We start from the raw sequence: 16,491 nt of genomic DNA, 5'->3' as shown, positions 1-16,491 counted from the left end.
CAGTAAGTATATTTAATTTCACTGTGATGCTCTGGGGTTTTAAAGTAAAAATGTGTACCTGCAAGCTGTTTTATGGCGTCTTAGTCATAATTATCACTGTAACACAGAAGGCTACAACTGTGGCTCTTCCCTCACTTGCAAGATTTCTAAAAATAATCACAATCATTTTGCATATTCTGCAAGGCATAGTGTTTTCATATTCGATTTGCGATGTGTACCAAAAGGTTTCCTTTCATTTAGGAAGCAATCACAGTTATAGGAAAGATGGCAGGCAACCTATAGAAGACACACTTATAAAAACTGCCAAGAAGATGGTAAGTGCACTAAGTTTTTGGTCCTACTTACTGCAAAAGAACTTGAAGCAGGGTTCCGTGCTGCATGAGGGAGAGAATGCTTATCGCAACCTTGTTCTCATATGGACAGAGTGTGAGGAGAGTAATGGGTAAAAATCTGAACAGCTGCAACTAACTCAACCTTCCCCTGGGAGTCCTTGCTTCTGTTGGTAGCATTTCCCCGGGGATGGATAAGGACAAGGGCTGGGTATCACTGTGAAGCTAAGTCCGCCGAGAACTGGCACTTGAATGCTCTGTTACATATGTCCTCAACTAGCTCCTTGAGTATCCGCCCGCCCTCCGTCAGCCAACCCCATGACCTTTCATTTGCCTGTGTTGCACAGAAATGCATTTCAACATTAAGTATAAAAGAAATGGACAGTAATCCCTTTACAGTGTGAACTCGTTCAACATTGCTGTGGTCTCTTTGAGTGGTTCACCCAAAGCTCATCTGCATGGAAAAAGCTTTGTTTCACAAGATGACCGTATTCACAGATGGAAAGTTTAGGAGGTAGACTGTATGGGAGGTCCTAAGTTCATTGGAGCCATGTCTTTGTGTTGTGAGACCCTGCTTCTTCTCTTTCTTTCTCTGCCACCATTGATGGTATAACGGTTCTTTGCTCCCTCTGTCGTAGAGGGCCACCATCCACTGCTCCCATCAGAACTGAAGCGCACAGTACCTCCCAAACTATGACCTCGATGAACCTTTTCTCTTTAAAGTTAGTCGCCTCAGATATTTTGTTGTAGTAACCCAAAGCCCAGTTGAACAAAGCAGTTACAATCAAAACTGTTCAATAGTTACCATTTGGATTCCACTGGTCCTCTCCACCCAACACGAACAGGAAGTTTTCTACCTCTACAACGCAGTGGTGGGCACTGTTGTAAGGCATAACTGGAATCAAGAAAAAAGGGACATGTAAAACTTTCCAATACCTCAGCTTACCAGCTATGTACTTCACCAACGTGTATAAAACATGAGACTCCGTCAACAGGCAACAGCATAGCTCCCCACAGCTCCTATGAGTCATACACCCTGGCTCAGTGGTGTGTTCCCAGCAGTTTCAAGCCCAACCTCTTTTGATTCATTTTGCATAGTGTTATTCCACAAATTAGTCAAGAGCAGCCTGCACGCTGCTCTCCACCCTTGAGCTCTCCTCATCTGCCCGATGGCGGGGAATACATTTCTACGGCAATGACTGACACTCCCAAATGGTCAGGGCTGGCAGCTACTTCCTGAGAGAAGGCACTCTGAATAATGTAGAACCGTTTGCTGGCAATCTTTCCACAAACAGACCAGGGTGCTGTGTGGCTTTCTACTCTGCAGCATTGAGCAGGCTGAATTTCCATACAGTTTTAAGTTTTTAAATTAAGGTCCTGCTGATTTAATGCCTCCTCCAAATGTATATGCTTAATTTCCTGCACGATGTCATTAGCAGCACAATCACACATTTTCCATCTATCTGCATCAGAGCTCTTGTGGAACAAAGATGGAAACTGTCAGGAGTGTCATGGATATCCACTCTCCTGCACCCTTTGTCTGCACCCAGCTGCCGAGGCCGTGAAGAGGGGTCTCATTCCCAAACCCACTAAAGCCAGGCTTCTCTGTCATTTGCATCTCCTTGGAAAGTCACAAGGGATGGGGCAGGGTGCTGCTGTCACCTCTGGTGTTGCGCAGCGTTGGTCTCTGCGGGGATAATATCACAGGGTGATTGTAGACGTATGCGGCATGAGCTATCATATGGCACGCAGTGGTTTGGGCCCAGTGACACCAGCAGGAAAAATGATGTCCTTGTTCAGCTCATCATATGGGCACCTTAAATCTAGGTGAGGACAAATGGGGAGGTGAAGTGCCTGTTCAGGCAGGGAACTTATTGCTTGACACGGATCAACAGAGCACTTAAGAAACCAGTGCAGTGGGAAATCAATATGAATCCCGGCCAATTCTTACTCTGGGCTCCTTTGCCAATGTGCGGGAGGGGGGGGAGAGGGAGAGAGGGAGGGAAGGAGAGAAGGAGAGAGAGAGGGAGAGAGAGAGAGAGAAAGAGGGAGAGAGTGGGATGGGGGGGAGAGCTTATTGTACACCTGTGGGAGAACAAGAACCTATCTTATACCTGACTTATTTTGAGGGTTATGCACACATCCTGCATGTCATTTTGCTTTAATTATCTCCTAACTCTCTCAGAGATGACTTATACTGGCTAATGTACATAATAAAAACAGTAAGAACCACGCATGGCTTTCAGAATGAGAACTTGGGGAAAAGTTCTATAAGTGCATCCTTTAAGCTTCTTACTAAACTACAAAGAGGGTGTAGGAATTCTGATTCATTTGACTTATTAATTAATATTTACTGTGAATATTCATTTCCTCTGAAGTTATAACCATGAGACAAAAAGTATTCATATGTATATACCTAATCTAGGGGTTAAAGAAAAGGATTCTAAAGTGGCTTGTGGAATCTATGAATCATATCAGGGACTTCGGCATCTTAAGGATGTCCTTAGACCTCCCAGTCCTCACTTTAATCCTTGGAGAAAGCTCTCTACTGATAGATCTGGTTAAGCCATGACTTGAATTCTTTGGTGTAGGTCTATTTATTAGGTTCACTGAACAACTAAGTTTGATTATGTTTTGAAGCTATGTCTTAAAAGTCAAACAAATGAAACCGCTTTGAATGAAGATACCTTTTGCACCATACCAGAAAGGGGCCTGGATTACCCCATCATGTGTTGTGTGATTGGCCGCTCCAGCTTGACATAATGTCCCCTGCCCTGTGTGAACTCACACAGCACTACCTGCCCTTGCAGGCTGCTAGTTACAGGGGACACTGGGCAGAAACAGAAGCCAGCAGCTGGGCTAACCCACTCCGGAGTCAGCCAGCATGTCTCATATACTTTCCTTTAAAATTTTAATTATCCCAGTGTCCAAATCTTTTTACAAAAATAAAGATTGGTATTTTCTTCTCTTTAACCATGGGCCAGCCTTATAATAAAACAAAACCTCTGAAAACGCATCAGTACTTGTGTTTGCCCCTGCTGTGCATTTGTTTCCATTCAGGCAAAGTTAAGGGAAGGAAATGATACACGATTTCTTCTTCAGCCTCTTCCTCATTTAGCTCCCTCTGTTGCTGTGCTTTGTGGGAACAAATGAAGCTATTGCTTTATGCTAACTACTGAGCTCCCCAAAATCAGGGCAAAGAAGTCCTCTAAAGTCCTGATGGAATGGGCTTGTGACGGTCTTCTTTTTTTCTCCATGTTTTTATTTTTGGTTGATAATCTTGCATATTATATTTCTTGGTTGGGCATTTCAGTGTTCACATTCTTGAATTATTACCCTTTCTGAATTCTTGTTGTGAAATGGAAGGCTATAAATAGATGCAAATGACTCTTTGAGATTATCATTGAACGTAAAATGCTTCCAAGTTTATTACAAATAAAATATTTGATCAATGTTTCAATTTCAAACGAACTCTAGCTCCTATGACTTCTGATTAAACCCAAAGGAAAGCACAAGTAAATAGGACAAGGACTAAGCGCCCGCGATCCAGTGTACCGGGTACACACCCATTCTCTTAAAAGTCACCCCAAAGCTGCCCCTTCTCCTTCCCAGGCCACGCTAGTGGTGGACACCTGTGTGTGTGCGCACAAGCAGGTGGTGGAGGAGGTGGGTCCTCCATGTTCGTGCACAGCCCGCCCTGAGTTTTTAGCGTGTCAGTCAGTGAGTTAGAGGGAAAGGGGCAGAGGAGCTAATCAGGATGAAATGAGATTAAAGGCTGTCTAATTTTACAGCAACTGTGATCCATCAGCCACTGTGAAAGTGACAGTGGGAATGAATGATGGAGACAGACAGGTGGGGCTGCACATTCCACTGATTTATCCTCAAATGCACTGGGCCTTATTTTATTGAGTGAACACGACCGCATTTATCAAGCCTGTCATCGAAAGCCACTTCCCTCCATTTAAAAAGGTCACTTTACTCTCAGGGAGCAGAAGAGAGGCACTTTCGAATCAGATTTAAAATCAAAGAACACATGTTTATAAGGCCCTTCGCGAGGAGTCTTAGCTTTATCTCCCACAAACGAGTCGTGCAAGAAGGAGAAATGGGGTAGAAGCCAGAAAAATCATGGAAGAAAACGCTCTGGTCACCCGAGGGAGCACTTCTACGGGTCTCTAAGTCTAAAGCAGTTTATACCATGTTTTGCTTTTCCCATGCCAAGCCCCTGAAGTTTTATTCTGATTTGAGGAATTCAATAAAACATTTGCTGATATTTAATATTTTAAATTAAACAAGTCGAAAGCAGTGGGATGATACTATGAACTTGTAAACTCGGAGAGAGCGAGTCACAGTATTGACCCTGCAGAATGACTGATCACACATAAAACAGATGTCAGCAATTGCTACAAGCTGGGTCTCTGCTACAATGAACTCTCTACCTGTTAATTGTTTTCCCACGATTTTAAAGCCATATAAATCTCAGCCACGCAGTCTTCCACCCCCTCCCTGAACCACTTCAATAAAATGCTTCAGGATGCTGTGCACAAAATTGTAGTTGGTTGAGAAGTGAGTATTGGATCCTCCTGTGTAAAGTGTTGCTTTTTGTGATAATGGCCACCATTTACCACTGACCATGTGCCACATGTTAAATTGAATATATAATTATGTTTGTGTGCTTGCTGGCATTATATCTCTGAAAATATGTATGTTTAGCTCTTGCTATTCATTTGTTCTCATTCAGGTACAAAGAAATTTCAAATGTGTTGACCAATTAATGATACTACAATGTATGATAAAAGTGTACAGTAAGACAGATCATGTCTCTACCTATATTTATTTGCATGCTTCATTTTATATGTTTAGCTGTGTGTGGATCAGACATTGCTCAGCCCCCTAATTTCTAAGAGAAATTCTGAGGCCTTGGGAGGTTACGTCACTTGTTGAAGGTCACACTCAGCTAATGAATACCACAACTCTACTTCAAACATGGGAATGTCTGGACCCAGACCCACGCTCTTCTGCATTTCACTCTACTGACTTTCAATAGGTGTGTTCAGCCAACCAGAAAATAATTACCGAGTCCCTGAGTGTTCAATGATAGTGTCCCTGAAATTCATATATAATTTTAATACTGCATCATACTTTAAATGTGCTTATTACTTAGATATTTAAAATTCAAGTGCTCCTGTAAATTTTTTCCATACATACAAATATTAAAGAGACTAGTTTTCTTAAAGTAAGTTTTTTTTATTAGCATGTACTAACTGTACAAAGTAAAGGGTTTCATTTTGATGGTTCATCAATGCATATAGTGTATTTTGATTGTTTGTGTCCTGTATTATTTTTTTCTACCTTCCTTCTTTTCCCTTTTCCATATGTATGTCTTTTTTATTTTTTTTATTTTTGGTTTTTTGAGACAGGGTTTCTCTGTAGCTTTGGGGACTGTCCTGGAACTAGCTCTTGTAGACCAGGCTGGCTTCGAACTCACAGAGATCAGCACGCCTTTGCTTCCTGAGTGGTGGAATTAAAGATGTGCGCCACCACTGCCTGGCTCCATATGCGTATCTTAAATGACTTGTTTCTTATTCTAATGTCAATTCTTCTCTACCCTCTCATATACCTTCCATATATGAGAGGAAACACATGACCATTGTTTCTGAGTCTAGCCTTTTTCCCCTAACATAGTCATCCCATGTTCTATGTGTTTTTTTTCTAACAGGTGACAGGATTTGTTCTGCTTGAATGAATGAGACTCCACTATGTATATACACTACATTTTGTTTATCTGTTGTTTGCTGTTGGGCACCCAGGAGATTCTGTGAGTTGGCTATCGCTGCCTCAACAAATATGACTGGTCCATGAGTCTTTATTCCATGCTACCTTTGATGATTTGAGGGTGGATGTCTGTAAGGAGTTGGATCGTCTGGATATTTTGTGAATGAAGACCCTCTGCTGACTTCATAGTGGCTGGACTCAGCCACATTCTTACAGTGGGATATGATTATTCCTCCCGCATCCCCATCCCTTACTCATAGCTCCCTCATCAACATGTGTTGCTTCTTGTTTACTTGATGACAGCCACTCTGATTGGAGCAAGCCAGAATTTCAATTTCATTCTGACCTGCATTTCCCAGATGGCTAAATGTTGAACATTTTAAAAATGTGTTTATTTGCTACTCTATTTATTTCTTCATTCAAAAATGGGCTATTCAATTCATTTGCCTACTAAAATGAAGTAAGATTGCTTCATAGAGTCAGGGGAAAAACATACTTGCCCATGACGACAGGTAGAGTCTACAGACAATAGGTTATGAGTATTTTTAAAGCAGCGGTGCCTGTTTCTACCTTGGATGTAGATTCTTGAGTACCAGGGGCACAGGGACCCTCTCTAGCATAGCAAGAGCTCAGAGCTTCTGTCCATGAATGCCTTATTCTCCTAGAGATGCATATTAATCTGTTTCCTCCCATGTTATAGCTCCAGGAAATACAGGCACCTTCTAGTAGAGAGCACAGACACCGTTCAGAACTCACAACACTCATGAACATCCAGTGAGAGGTTGCTTGGAGCCACACCAAAATATGCGATTGCCAAAAAATGGGAATTGAAGGTTTGTTCCTTTAGATAACAGTTATGGGGGCCTTGATTTCCTTTTGGCTCCAGATAAATAAACTTAGAAATTTGTCCAAAATGGTTTTTTTTAAGTTTTTGGAAAATTAGTTATGTACTAATATATATATAATTTTGTTTACCATATATATGTATATACGGTAAATAAAATCCTGTATTAGTACACATATTTTTAAATAGCTGAATTAAATCTAATAAATTATATTTAATATAATAGTTAAATATGCATCTATATATTAAAAAAATAGCTCTGTGTTTCTGAACCTTAGCCAGTTGGTTTTCCGTCATGGAGGGCATTACTGGAACTGTGTCCTTGGCTTTTTCTTTCAGAAAGATTGCACATATTAGGCTAATTTATTTATATATTTTAGTGGTACTTATCATTGAACCTAGGACAGGGTGCATGCTGGGAAAGCATTCTACCACCAAACCACATCCAAGCCATTTTCCAGTTCTTCCTTTTATTTTCAGGCAGGGTTTCATTAAGTTTCCCAAACTGGCCTTAAACTTGTTTCTTTCCTGCCACTGTGTCTCCAGTCGCTGAATCCCAGGTCCGTGTCTGGGGGCATTTTCACCAAAACAAACAGAAGCGATAACCTAAGATTCACTCTTTAGCATTTTGGCCTTTTGTACTAAAGGGCATGTCCATTCACTTGTCATTTGCTGTGTGTCTACTGCACACTAGGCAGAGCTGTGCCTGCTAGGAGTCCTAGGAACAGAGGCTGTTCACTCAGAGAACACACACCACACACAATAAAACTTGCTTTTGGTCTCAAAAGTTAAGTGCAATGGAGGTAAGGAAATGAAGACTGGGGTGAGGGGCTGATGAAGGTGATGAGTTCTGAGAGAGGCGGGAAGACGCCTGTTTTCTGAATGGCCAAGTGGATGACCTCCAAGCAGAGAAGAGACCGCAGTGAGCGAGGACACCACGCAGGGAGCAGGAGCAAGAACAGCCAGTGCAGAGGTCTCGGGGCACTGGCTGGCGATGTCTCCAGAGCAATAGGACGCCAGCGCAGCAGAATGTGAGGCCGATCTGGGAAGTGGATGCAGAGCACCCCACAGGATGCTGGAGGACACTGCCAGAAGATAACACTATGTTGTCTTCCCTACGTCACACAGGTGCGAGCTCTGTCACCGATTTTGGTCATTACTGATGGCTGTTTATTAATGTCTTCAGCAAACATTTACTAAATATTCTTTACAGGCAGAGGCTGTTCTACTGACAATGTGGCAAAGAGTGAAGGTCAAAACACCCTTGCTCTCAGAAGGCATCACCCCTATCTTATAAAAAGAAAGAACACAAACTAGTGGAGACAATCAAGATGGGCAAGGCAGATGAAGGTCTTTCTAGGGAGTGATATTGAAAGTTTAATTTTAAGAGAGGGAAGGGGCTATCTGCCCAAAGGCAAGGGGGAGGGACTTGCTGAAGTTCAGACATAGGATGAGATGACTGCATCAGAGAAACAGAGAGAACTATGGGTAGGGAGCAGCTAGGGGAAGGGATTATGTCAGCAGTCAGCTAGAGACTGGCATGGGGGTCCTAATGAGTTATCTTGCTCTAAGTACGATAGAAAGATATTTGAGGAATGTCAGAGGAAAGGTGACACATCATTTAGGTTCTAAAGTATCACTTAGGTTATTCCTGATTAGAAAGAACAGAAGAGGAAAATCTTCCATGGTCCAGCTGAATGGTGATGGAGATGACCATGGATGTGGAGAAGGGATCTGTGTTGATAATTGCTGAAAACTGGTGAAGGGGCAAGAAAAACTGGAAACCATAACTTTCCAGGGGCCTGGGGCAAAAGGTCAAAACCCAACACAGAAGTTTTAATCACACTTGCTGCAATCTTTTGATCACACTCGCTGTAATATTTAATCACACTCACCGCAATCTTTCACTAGCATTTTTATTTCACTTCAAACTACAAACACCTTGAAGGGAAGAGCTATGGTGTTTTCTGATTTAAAAATAAGGCCATTAAAGCGTTTTCTAGTTCCATCCATTTGCATGCAAAATTCAATATGTCATTGTTTTTTTACCGCTGAGTAAAACTCTTATGGGTATATGTTCCACACCTTCTTTAACCATTCTTCTATTGAGGGGCACCTAGGTTGTTTCCATGTTCTGACTATTACAAATAGTGCAGCTATGAACATAGTTGAACAAATGCTTTTGTAGTATGATAGGGCATCTCTTGGGTATATTCCCAAGAGTGGAATTGCTGGGTCCTGAGGGAGATTGACTCCCAGTTTCCTGAGAAACCGCCACACTGATGTCCACAGTGGCTGCACAAGTTTGCATTCCCACCAACAATAGATGAGTGTTCCCCTCACTTCACATCCTCTCCAGCATAGGCTATCATTGGTGTTTTTAAGTTTAGCTATTCTGACAGGTGTAAGATGGTATCTCAAAGTTGTTTTGATTTGAATTTTCCTGATTGCTAAGGAGGTTGAGGACACATGACCTTAAGTGTCTTTTGGCCATTCGAAGTTCATCTGTTGTGAATTCTCTGTTCAGTTCAGTACCCCATTTTTTAATTGGGTTAATTAGAGTTTTAGTGTCTAGTTTCTTGAGTTCTTTGTATGAGTGAGGTAACCCAGATCCAAAGAGGAATATGGTATGTACTCACTCATAAGTGGATTCTAGCCATAGTTAAAGGTCTTTGAGCCTATAATTCGTGACCCTAGAGAAGCTAAATAAGAAGGTGAACCTGAAGAAAATCATATAGTTATCCTCCTGGATATTGGAAATAGACAAGATTGCCAGGCAAACTTGGGTGCACAGGGGATGGGGGGTGGAAGTAAGGGGAGATGGTTAGAGAGAAGGGAGAGGGGGAGGATTGGGGATGGCTTGGGGGAATGGGATGGGGGGAGGGAGGAAGGATGGATATGGGAGTAGGGAAGTATATATCTCAACTAAGGGAGCCATTTTAGGGTTTCCATGAGACTTGACTCTGGAGGGGTTCCCAGGCCCAAGGAGAGGTCCCCAGATTGTTCCCTGGGCAGTAGAGGAGAGGGTGCCTGAACTGGCCTTGGCCATAACCATACTGATGAATATTTTGCATATCACCATAGAACCTTCATCTGGCGATGGATGGAGATAGAGGCAGAGACACATATTGGAACACTGGACTTAACTCCCTACGTCCAAATGAGAAGCAGAAGGAGGGAGAATGTGAGCAAGGAAGGCAAGACCAGAGGGAACCTTCATCCGACGATAGATGGAGATAGAGACGGAGACCCACATTGGAGCACTGGACTGAGCCCCCAAGGTCCAAATGAGGAGCAGAAGGAGGGAGAACATGAACAAGAAAGGCAGGACCGTGAGGAGTGCGTTCACCCACTGATACAAGGGGACTGATCTAATGAGAGCTCACCAAGGCCAGCTGGACTGGGACTGAACTAGCATGTGACCAAACCGGATTCTCTGAATGTGGCTGACATGGGGGCTGACTGAGAAGCCATTGACAATGGCACTGGGTCTTGTTTCGTCTGCATGTACTGGCTTTTTGGGATTCTAGTCTGTTTGGATGCTCACCTTCCTAGACCTGGAGGGAGGGGAGAGGAACTTGAACTTCCCACAGAGCAGGAAACCCTGACTGCTCTTAGGACTGGAGAGGGAGGAGGAGAGGGAGTTGGGGGAATGGGAGGGTATGGGGAGGAGGGGAGGATGTGGAAATTTTTATAAATAAATAAACAAGTAAATAAAAAAAAAGAGATAGAAAAAAAATAAGGTCATTGATCCTGGTTGAGTTTGAGCATCAGCACAATGCTGCTGTGCATGTCTCAGAAAGAGAATGAGGCCAAAAGAAGTCATGAAAAGTGTAGGAGACCTCACCTCAGAAAAAGTGAATCTGTGAGCGTCATGCTTCTGTCTGTTCTCCTGTTACTACCACGTTGGCTTGGGAACTGCTTTTATATTTCTTGGCTTTCTTTTACAATTTCATAGAATGCTCTAGTACACTGAATAAAACAATCACATAGCTACTCCATGATAGTTGTGTTATATATTGCATACACATGTATGTGTATTTGTTATAGCAGCAAATATGTGTCTGTATCTATACATATACTTGCGGCTATTATTGTATTGTGTATTGTGTTTGTGGTATTGTGTTGAGGGCCTTACACACACATGTGCACGTGCATGTGCACGCGCACACACACACACACACACACGAGAGTCTATATGTAGGGATGAACTCCTCCAAATGAAACTTTTAGGCAAAGAACGTGTGCCTTTTCTGTGTTGACAAGCCTGTCACTATCCACTCCACTTTACATGACCAGTTGAATGATAGTGAGCATTTGGTATCTAGTTAAAATTCAAATCCGCATTCATTATAAAGGCAGAGAAAGAGAATATTGTCACACATTTAAAAACCATTTGTATTCTATACATTCCTCTATTGGCTTTAGATTCCCTGATACATTTTGTTTTCTATATAAATAGATGATTTTTGTTTTTAAGGTGTCATTTTCCCTAGGGAGTTATCTAAACAGGAAAAAAATAAATGATATTTTGGAAGCACAGTATTGGTAAAATATGTATTGTAGAATATTTACTCATTGAAGCAAATTCAAATAGCAATTACATGCTGCTGAAAACCAATGTAACTTGAAAGGAAGATGCCTCACCTTCACAGTACTGAGTGAGAAATCTTTGTCATCAGATCCTGAGGGGCTTAAAAAACTCATTTCTTCAATTTTATGGTAAACACAATTGAAAAACAAATGTTCTAAAGTTTGCTTGTTAGTTTCATCATACTATTCAACCTTCCTGAAAAGGTGTAGCAACTTGTCAGTGTTTCAGGAAGTAGAATATATACACAGCAAAACAGGTCATCCTTTAGCAGGTACTTTATACATATTGTTGAGTGATTAATATGTAATTATTTATATATTTTAAAATGTTTTATGTGGGGTGTGTATGGGGGGTGGGTCAGAGGTGGATGTTGGGTTTGGTCCTCAAACATTGTCCTTTTGTTCTTTAAAGCAAGGGCTCTCTCCTAAAACCTGGCACTCATGATTGGCTAGACTGACCAGTCTGGCAAATCCCTCTATCCTCTATTCTCTGTCTTCCAACACCAGGATTACAGGTGTATACCAATACCACCACATCTGGATTACAGGTGTATACCAATACCACCACATCTGGATTATAAGCGTATACCAACATCACCACATCTGAATTACAGGTGTATACCAACACCACCACATCTGAATTATAGGTGTATACCAACACCACCACATCTGGATTACAGGGATTACAGGTGTATACCAACACCACCACATTTGGATTACAGGTGTATACCAATATCACCACATCTGGATTACAGGTGTGTACCAACCTCATCACATCTGAATTATAGGTGTATACCAATACCACCACATCTGGATTAAAGGTGTATATCAATACCACCACATCTGGATTACAGGTGTATACCAACATCACCACATCTGGATTACAGGTGTATATCAACACCACCACATATGGATTACAGGCATGTACCAACACCACCACATCTGGATTACAGGTGTGTACCAATACCACCACATCTGGATTACAGGGATTACAGGTGTATACCAACACCACCACATTTGGATTACAGGTGTGTACCAACCTCACCACATCTGGATTATAGGTGTATACCAATACCACCACATCTGGATTAAAGGTGTATATCAACACCACCACATCTGGATTACAGGTGTATACCAACATCACCACATCTGGATTACAGGTGTATATCAACACCACCACATATGGATTACAGGCATGTACCAACACCACCACATCTGGATTACAGGTGTGTACCAACACCACCACATCTGGCTCTTTCTCTGGGTGTTGGGATCTGAACTCACTCTTGTTTGTACAGAAAGCTCTTTAGACACTGAATCATGACCCCAGCCAAGCCTCTACTTTTTTTTATGTTATGTTCAGGTTGTGGTACATCTGAAAACTGACTAAGTGGAAGAATTTTATACATTTATAGGTACGTTAGTTACTATGGGCAGTCTGCAAAGCCAGCCTTCTAGAAGATCTACATGTTCTGAATCTGATAAATACTCAAGAGGTTCTCTGATTGGCCCAACATTTGTCAACACCTTCTCTCTGAAGCCCAGTTTGTTTTTCATATAGTGATCTGGGATATCACTGATTAGAGTTTTATTTAAGTGACTTCAAGATGCATAAATTTAAAAAAGCACATGTTAGGTTTAGGGGCACATGAGAACCAAGAGAATTTTGTTCTCTTTCACAGTTTAGGGTATGTCTAAAGGCATCTTCCTGATTCTGGGGATTGTTGTATGGTTCCCATCCTCTGAGTATCATCATAAATGCATGCCATTACTGTAGCAATTCCTGCGTGGTGACATAGTATATAAAATGTAGCTATCTTTCGCTTGTCAAAGGATCTCCCGGCTCCTTGAAGCCAGAGTGTGTCATCTTAGTAACTTCATGGTTAGCACAGAACCATGAGACATGGTACTGGATAAACCTCTGGAATCCCTCTAGCTGCTACACTTGACAAACTATTCAGAATATTAATGAATCAATAAATACCAGTGCTAAGAATGAGTGAATGTTTGTGATAAAACTGTGTGATTTACCTTTTTGCAAATTATACAAAGTCTTTGCTGAAGAGATGGCTCAGCAGTTAAAAATGCTTGCTGATCTTCCAAAAGACCTGAGTTCTGTCCCCAGAATCTTACAGTGACATGTGTCCACTTGTAACTACAGGTCCAAGGGATCTAAGGCTTTCTATTGGCCGCTCTCCACTGACACCTGTACTCAAGTATACATACACAAATCTGACACATGCACATAATTAAAAGCAAGTAAAAAGGTGAAGTATCTCAGAGGTCTTGAAGGGAGAAAAGAGCAGAAAAAGGCAAAAGACATGTCTTAGACCACAGCCTATGATTTCTAAGATAAGCATCACCGGGTGGAACACAAATGTCCTTTTTAAGCAAAGATGGCTCCTAAATTCTTCAAGGGTTGGTCATAGATTTCGTCCAAGAACTGTCATGGCACCTACTTATTCCAAGGTTGGAGGTTTTTTTTTTAATATATCCTCATTTTATTCTGATTACTAATGTTGGGGAAGTCCTAATAACCATATGACTATAGCAACTTCAAATAGGAAAATAGGGCTTCTTACTTTATATTGTCACTATTGAGGACTGAACTTAGGATCTCATGCATTTGGGGCAAGCGCTCTATTAGTGAGCTACATTCCCAGCAATTTAAAGTAGGATTTTGTTAGTGATTTAAGCAAATCTGGCTTCTGGGGTCCTATTTATGTTTTAGTTAGAACACGTATATTAATATGCTCCCAAATTTTAGTTGCATCATTACAATATCAACTATTTTACTTTGATACATCTTGCTGTGCTAATTATGACTTAAATATATATTTGCTTAATAATTTATTTGCTTCATTTTTAATGTGTATGGCTGTTTTGCTGCATGTATGTCTGCACCGTGTGCATATCTGTAGAGGTCAGAGGGAGACACCAGATCCCCTGGAACTGGAGTTACAGGTGGTTGTAAGCTACCACATGGGTGCTGGGGATCGAACCTGAGTTCTCTGGAAGAGCAGGAAGTATTAACCTTTGACCCAACTCTTCAACCCTATGATTTTGTTTTTACATTTAGAGGTAAAAACAGATCCCTGAGAAGGAAAGCAGACATCCTTTTCAATGATAAGTCTTATTTTTGTTTTGCTCTGCACCCCTCATTGCATTTTTCAGAAACTTGTTGAAGAAACAGTCAGTGCTTGAATGCCTGTGTTTTCCCCAGAATACTGTCTTGTTGGCCACATCTTCCTGGAGGAGTCAGAAATGGCAGCTTTATTTTCTCTACTTAAATAAAATTAGTAAAGTGTCTATGAATTAAGTAGCAACATACTATTTAAATGCTTGGAGCTAAAGCGCTTGACAAAAACTAAGAGAATAGGTATTTTCACTATGGATAGCATAATAACAGGATAGCAAAATGACTGTTTAAATTCCCTTACTGAGGCAAGAGGTAGGGAAGGAGACAGTCCATACAACAGGGGCTTGTGGTGACATCTTCTGATGATCACAGTGTTGGAAAGTGGGCACCAGTGGTTCATTTGGAAACCCATGAGGTATTAGCTGGTCCTTCACTCATCCTTCATACTCAAAAGTATTATTAACTATTGATTATTGTGCTGAGCTCTGAACTGATATTAATTGGTCACCATTCCTGTATTTCAAAGCTGAGAGATAGATAGATAGATAGATAGATAGATAGATAGATAGATAGATAGATAGATAGAGAATACAAGCTAAGAGAGAGAAGGACAATATATGCATGTATGCTTAGAGGAAGAAGTGAAGAAATGCCCAGGCAGAAAGTGACTTTAAGCCAAGTCATAGAGATTATTCCAGACAGTGACAGAAAAAAAAGTCATTATTAGGAAAGGTGACACTGCTCCAGCAACTATTAATTTATTGTGCTCCTACCATGTACCAGGTTTGGGCTAAGCTATATCATGTGATTTTGATTTTAATTGGGTCACTTCTAAAAAAAATCATGATTAAAGTAATTGTAGTCATAGTCTTCTACTGCGATAGTAATAATGCAATTATAATATTAACTTTTATGGAAGGGTAGGAAAATGTGTTTGGAGAAAGGAGCAAATTAAAGATATGGTCTTTGTCTGTGCTGTCTTTGAAGAGAGCAGTTCTTGTACCGTCCTCAGATTCTCTTACGGAACAGCCCTGTAGTCATGGCCTCTGCACGCTGTCTTGACATGCACAGCCACTGTGTTCCTGCAGACACACTTGATGCCATCACAGAAACGAGAAGAACAGTTTTATTCCTTCCGGTTTACCCGTCACATGCATTTCATTCTGATTCAGCGTGCTACTGGTGACTTTGCAATTTTTTATTCTCAAGAAATTTTACTGCAAGGCTCCAGAAGGATGGGTTCCACAGTCCTCCTGGTAATTTCATGGTGTGCACATGTGCATGTGAACACCAGAGCAGCTGGGCCAGGGGATCAAGGTTATACTGAGTCAATGCCTTGTTCCACACAGGGACATGAGCTCCAGGTGCTAGTCATGGCTGTGGTAGGTGACACAGAGCTGCCTTTGTGACTGTGTCTGTGTACAGAGTGGAGCACAGGAGTATGGAGGCAGTATGATGAATCCCTGTTCTCCGTTTTGGCTTTCTTTCTTTTTACTGGCAGAACTAGGTATCTATTGCATATTAAGCGATACTTGTTTATGAATATAGTCATGAAGGTCGACACATACTTTGCAATTCTCCAGTCTTAGAACACAGACAGAAACCCCAATTCTTAAGGTATGTACCAAACTCTCTGTCTTGCTAGAAGTGCCTCCCAAACTGGTTTTGACTGGCACTGCATTATGAGTGTGTATATTCACATGCGTATAAATTAAGCTTATATATATATAATGCTATTAAAGACAATTAATTGGTCTTCCTCTAAGAGAGTAGCTGTGTGAAGTGGGAACACTGCTTTTTTTTTCCCTCAAGAA

General features: G+C 41.3%; 1 protein-coding gene across 1 annotated transcript in view; it reads right to left on the bottom strand.

Annotated features, from left to right (window-relative positions):
- Positions 1 to 16,491, bottom strand: part of Klhl14 (kelch like family member 14) — a 114,376-nt gene that overhangs the window by 24,730 nt on the left and 73,155 nt on the right. The window contains exon 4 of the mRNA XM_087896226.1: positions 1,135 to 1,224. Within this exon, the coding sequence (XP_087752352.1) occupies positions 1,135 to 1,224 (90 nt within the window). The remainder of the gene's footprint in view (positions 1 to 1,134; positions 1,225 to 16,491) is intronic.

The sequence above is a fragment of the Myodes glareolus genome, chromosome 13 (assembly GCF_982192425.1).
Source record: "Myodes glareolus chromosome 13, mMyoGla1.1, whole genome shotgun sequence".
NCBI classification, from domain to species: domain Eukaryota; kingdom Metazoa; phylum Chordata; class Mammalia; order Rodentia; family Cricetidae; genus Myodes; species Myodes glareolus.
This window is presented reverse-complemented; position numbering and strand designations above follow the sequence as displayed.